This window comes from Poecilia reticulata, linkage group LG6 (genome assembly GCF_000633615.1).
Source record: "Poecilia reticulata strain Guanapo linkage group LG6, Guppy_female_1.0+MT, whole genome shotgun sequence".
In the NCBI taxonomy this organism is placed as follows: domain Eukaryota; kingdom Metazoa; phylum Chordata; class Actinopteri; order Cyprinodontiformes; family Poeciliidae; genus Poecilia; species Poecilia reticulata.
Window position 1 is genome coordinate 27,541,914 of NC_024336.1, and position 5,060 is coordinate 27,546,973.

General features: G+C 32.9%; 1 protein-coding gene across 2 annotated transcripts in view; it reads left to right on the forward strand.

Moving 5' to 3' along the window:
• Window positions 1-1,223, forward strand: part of LOC103466413 (tyrosine-protein kinase CSK-like) — a 27,383-nt gene extending 26,160 nt beyond the window's left edge. For both annotated transcript variants that reach the window (XM_008411952.2, XM_017305104.1), the window contains exons 12-13: window positions 571-657; window positions 746-1,223. In XM_008411952.2, coding sequence (XP_008410174.1) covers window positions 571-657; window positions 746-919 — 261 coding nt within the window. In that variant the 3' untranslated portion in view covers window positions 920-1,223. The remainder of the gene's footprint in view (window positions 1-570; window positions 658-745) is intronic.
• The last annotated feature ends 3,837 nt before the right edge of the window (window positions 1,224-5,060 follow it).

The window sequence follows — 5,060 nt, forward strand, 5'->3', positions numbered from 1 at the left end:
ATATATAATGATCAGTTATCAGAAAAATCAGCAGAAGTTCAGGATGGTTAAAGATCGGTGCAGCTTTAACGACCACCACTGTGTTTGACTGTCAAGAGTGTTGATGTGGTTTGATGTGGCCATTTTTAATGCTTTATATGTCAGTATCAGTTTCAATTTATTTAAAGACATTAATTGTACCAAAGTGCTATACTGTATTTATAAAACCACAGATAAAAACACAAATTTAAACAGACAAGTTTGTTTTTTCAGGTCTTTTAGCCTCCTTCATGTTGTCTGACAGATTCTACTTACCCGACTTTTTTTTAGTTCTTCATGTCAGGCAGCAATCAGTTAAAGCTGCAGCTTGTCGAAATTGTATTTTCACACAGGGGCAGGTGTGTTTGGAGAGCTTTTTTCCTATAAAAGGTGAAACATGTAATTCGAAAACAGTTTTTTTTTATTTACTCCAGTTATCTCTTTCTAATATTACCACTTTTTGATGATCTGAAACATTTAGAATTACACAAAAAGGCAAAAACATTGGATATAAATAAAAAAAAAATCTTCTGCTTTTTCTTGTATTAACAGAAATTTTCCACTAAGTCAGACGTATGGAGCTACGGTATTTTACTTTGGGAGATTTACTCTTTTGGCCGAGTCCCCTATCCAAGAATTGTAAGTATTAATCTCAACGTAGGACAAATAATTTTTTAAAATACATTTTCTCTGGTATCAACTTTGCTGCTTTTTGTTTTTTCTCCAGCCGTTAAAAGAAGTTGTGCCGCGAGTGGAGAAGGGCTACAAAATGGACTGTCCTGACGGCTGTCCCGAAGTCGTGTATAACATCATGAAGCAGTGCTGGAACCTGGATCCCGCAGCGCGGCCCAGCTTCCAGATGCTGAAGGAGTGGCTACAACATATTATTCAGAAAAAATGATCGCCCGCTGTCCGTTTGGACTCCTCAAAGCAAGGACTGCTACTCTGTTAAAATGTCAAAGCGTTTTCTTTTCATTTCACTGTAAAGTACAACTGTCCACAATGCAAAAGCGCAAAATCTTACCAAGCATTTCCAGTCTAGTTTTTAGTGCAAATACCTTCGTACAGGTGAAATAAGGCAAGCGAATTTAAAGGTAACTTATTTAGCAACATGTAGAGCAGGGGTGTCAAACTCAGTTTAGTTTTGGTCCAAATCAAGATGAATGCTTTTAAAGGGCCGGTTGTGCCAGAATTTATTGCTAAAACCCAGTAACAAACTGTTAAAGTATATAAATAAATTCTTAAAATTGAACATCTTTTCAGTCCCTCCAGGATTTTGCAATTGTTTTGAGGATTTGTTGCAATAAAAATCAAAGTGTTTGTGGTACTAATCTAGAAATATTTGCACTTATGTGACTTTATTACTAGATTTATAACTTGACATCATGTTAGGGTGAAGCAGCTGTTTCGTAGAAGTAAGAAACACTTCCACCTGCAAGTGGGAGTAAAAAGTCACTTGAATCCAATATTTTTTATCATTTTGGCTAAAAATCTGCGATAAACTTACAATTATGCATTAGTGCAAAAGTGCAGCAATTTGTTGATTTTTGCGTGAATTTCCACAATAATCCTCAGAAAAATGGAGGGACGACTTGACATAATTTGACAGTAAATAGATAAAACTGAACTTATCTGATTGATAAAATAATATTTAAGTGCAATGTTAGATGGCCAGATAAGAAGCTGTGGTGGGCCGGATTTGGCCCCCGGGCCTTGAGTTTGACACATGTCATACAGAGGCTTCTTTTAAGTAAATAATTCCTTAATATTGATGAAAAAGCACCAGTTCCACTGGCAGATTATTTAACTTTTAACAAGACATTTCCCCGTGTTATAAGTTAATTTATCTGCCAATGGAACAAGTACGTTTTCATCAATATTAAGGAATTAAAACAAGCCTCTACATCTGGCTGAAAAGTTAATTTTATGTTTGTCTTATTTCAAGTGTGCTAAGATATTTGCACTAGGAACTAGACCGCGGTAAGACTTTGATCTTTTTGCAGTGCAAACTTTTGCTTCTTATGCCTCATATCAGATTGTTTGAAAGTCAGCAGCTGAGCTGCTTGTGGTGTCGTTCCACACTTTATCTGGAGTCAATAAATAACTTTAATAGCATCAAGTCCTTCTTTTGAGCAATTGCCTTAACCTGTTTTCACATTATTTTCCATTTTATATCCCTCATCATATTGGTGCCAACCTTTAATTTGTCAACAGAGACGAAGAGGAAATACACTCTTGAGTAGGATTTTGCTTTTCATTACTTGATGTATTAATATTATTATTTTTTATGTCTCCAGGTACAGCTTATTGTTTGAATGTTGAATTATTTTGTTTAAAGAGCTGAAATGAAATGACAGCTTCATTTGTCTGAAAATGTTTAATGCTTCTCGGTTTTTTTGTGAGTCATAAAAAAGCAGCTCTAAAACGACTTCAGAAATCTAAATCTGACAGATAAACATGTTACTGTGTGAATATTTGGGGGACTCAAACTGTTTGGATTTTGAACGGTAATAAATGTACTATATGCTGCCATTTTCCACAATAAAAAAAACTGTTTTAAGAAAACATGCCACTTTGAAATTAATTGAATCGCTTTCAAATCAAGGAGACTTAATAACTTACTGGACAATAAAGCTTAAGATGAAAGACGACAGTATAAAAGGTATGCGAGTGATGTAAAAGTTTATAAAAAAGATGGAAATAGTGAGGAATTGGATAAATAAAATGGAGATCTAAACACTAATGAATCTTTAAATGAACTCAGAGAATAACAGACATGATGCCACAGATGGAGAAATGTTGCTTTGTTTGCGATTATCTGACATTCATCAAGTTGCGAGATTTTTCTAACAGTTGTAAAAAAGAAACCGAGGACCAACTGATTAAAAACAGAACAGTAATGAAAAAACAAGAGGTTATAAAAGTATGGATTACTGCTACAAGGTTTCTTTTACAGAGAACAAAAATTTTCTACTGAATTAATGTGACTTTTGAGTTTAAGGGAAGTTTTAATTTCACACCCATCAGAAGGGAGGAAACGTTGATACAGGCTTTCCTGTTGGCGTCACTGTAATGTTTGTTTCTAGTGCAAATATCTTAGTACACATCAAATAAGGAATAAAGGAATTTTTATCAAGATATAGAGGCTTGTTTCAAGTAAATAATTCCTTAATATTGATGAAAAAGTACTGCTTACATTGGCAGATAAATTAATTTATAACCAGAGTATTTATACATTTTTATAAGTGAAAAAATCTGCCAACTTAACTAGTATTTTTTCATCAATATTAAGTAATTATTTACTTAAAATAAGTCTCTATATCTTACTAAAAAGTGACTTTTAAGTTCATTTCTCTTATTTCAAATGTACTAAGATGTTTACTCTAGAACTAAACCAAAAATTACTTGGTAAGAATTTGTGTTTTTGCAGTGGAAAGAGTAGCACTATTCAGCATATTTTTACTCAAGTAAAAGTAAAAAGTATTTGGTAAAAAGTAGTGAGTCACTGATCAAATTATGAATTGTTTAATATTTAAAAATGACATCATCAGACAGGCCAAAATATACAGTTAAGTGGAAATTTTGGTATTTTAAAAACCAAAATGACATTAATTTTTACAAGTAACAAAAAATAACTAAATCAGGCTAAATTAATTATTTATAAAATCAGTTTCTCTCAATAAAAAAAAAGATGAAGCTTTAACAAAAACTGCAGGTGTGCGTCTGTTTCTGGTGAAGTTTTGGTTAAAATATGTTTGATTTTCATTCAGTAGGTAGAAATTTTACTCAAGTAAGAGTAGAGATACTTTATAATAAAATTACTCAAGTAAAAGTAGTAAAAATACTTCTAAAGGTTCATTGTTTTCAAAAACAGTTACACGAGTAAATGTAATTGAGTAAATGTAACTAATTACTACCCAACTCTGGCTGTTCTGTTTTCCGACAGACATTTAGCACCAAGAATGAAGCCTCTTCTGGGAAAGTCAGCTGTGGTAAAATAATTGATTTTGATGCAAAAACTTTGATACAAAAATAAAGGACAAACTTATTCCAACTTAGAGAAAGTCAGCGTATTTATATAAACAGGATAGTTATTAATTTACTTGTCTGTTTTAATTTTTATTTTATTTTTCCTTCAAAAACTGACCTGAATTCATTCACTTTGATCCAATTAATTATAATATTGTTCCGTCCAAAACAGTTACATATAAATCTTATTAAAAACTGTCATAGTACCACACAGTCAAAGTCTAAGACAATACGTAAAAAGTTGTATACAGCATAAGAAATCTAGCAGATTACATTTTATTTTCACTTGAGCGCAATCTCACTGATTCTGAGCAAGCACAGGGGGATAGTGAAGAGGAACAATTCATATTTAGCAGGAAGAAACATCCAGAAAGAGGGTTGATATGAGCAGCCATCTGCCTCAACCCACCAGGAATCGACAGGGCAGGAAACAGACACAAACAATGATGCTGTTGGCAGTGAACACCTACCAAAAATAAAGAGGAACCTAAATTTACACACAATAATGGTGAACACAAACATCCAAAATAAAAAGGGAAGTAGGAAGAAAAAGACATGTAGTCCTACTGCCGTAAATATCAATATTGTTTATGTTAAAATATTAAAATAAAAGCTTCAGCTGAGTTTTTACCTCCCTAATATACAATGAAAGCAAAGGAGAAACCTTATCACCTAAAGCTGACGTACTAATGTAGGAACCACAGGTTATAATCTGTAGTTTGAGGGCAAAACAAGGTGAATGAAATAGTCTTAAAAAATGAAGCAAAGTATTACAGTAATGAGATAAAACAGAAACATGAACTACATTTTCTCTACTTCTGTTAAGCTATAAGCATTTAATCATGAGACTTTATTTTCTGCAACTATGTAGAATATTATTACATTGCGTTTTCTTTAATATAGTTTTCTTTAACAGAATTAAAGATTTCGGAAAGGACGAATACAAAAAAGGAGGGGATTCGCTGTGGGACCAGGAACTGAGCTGCGGAATGAGGGAAGGATTTCTTCGTTGC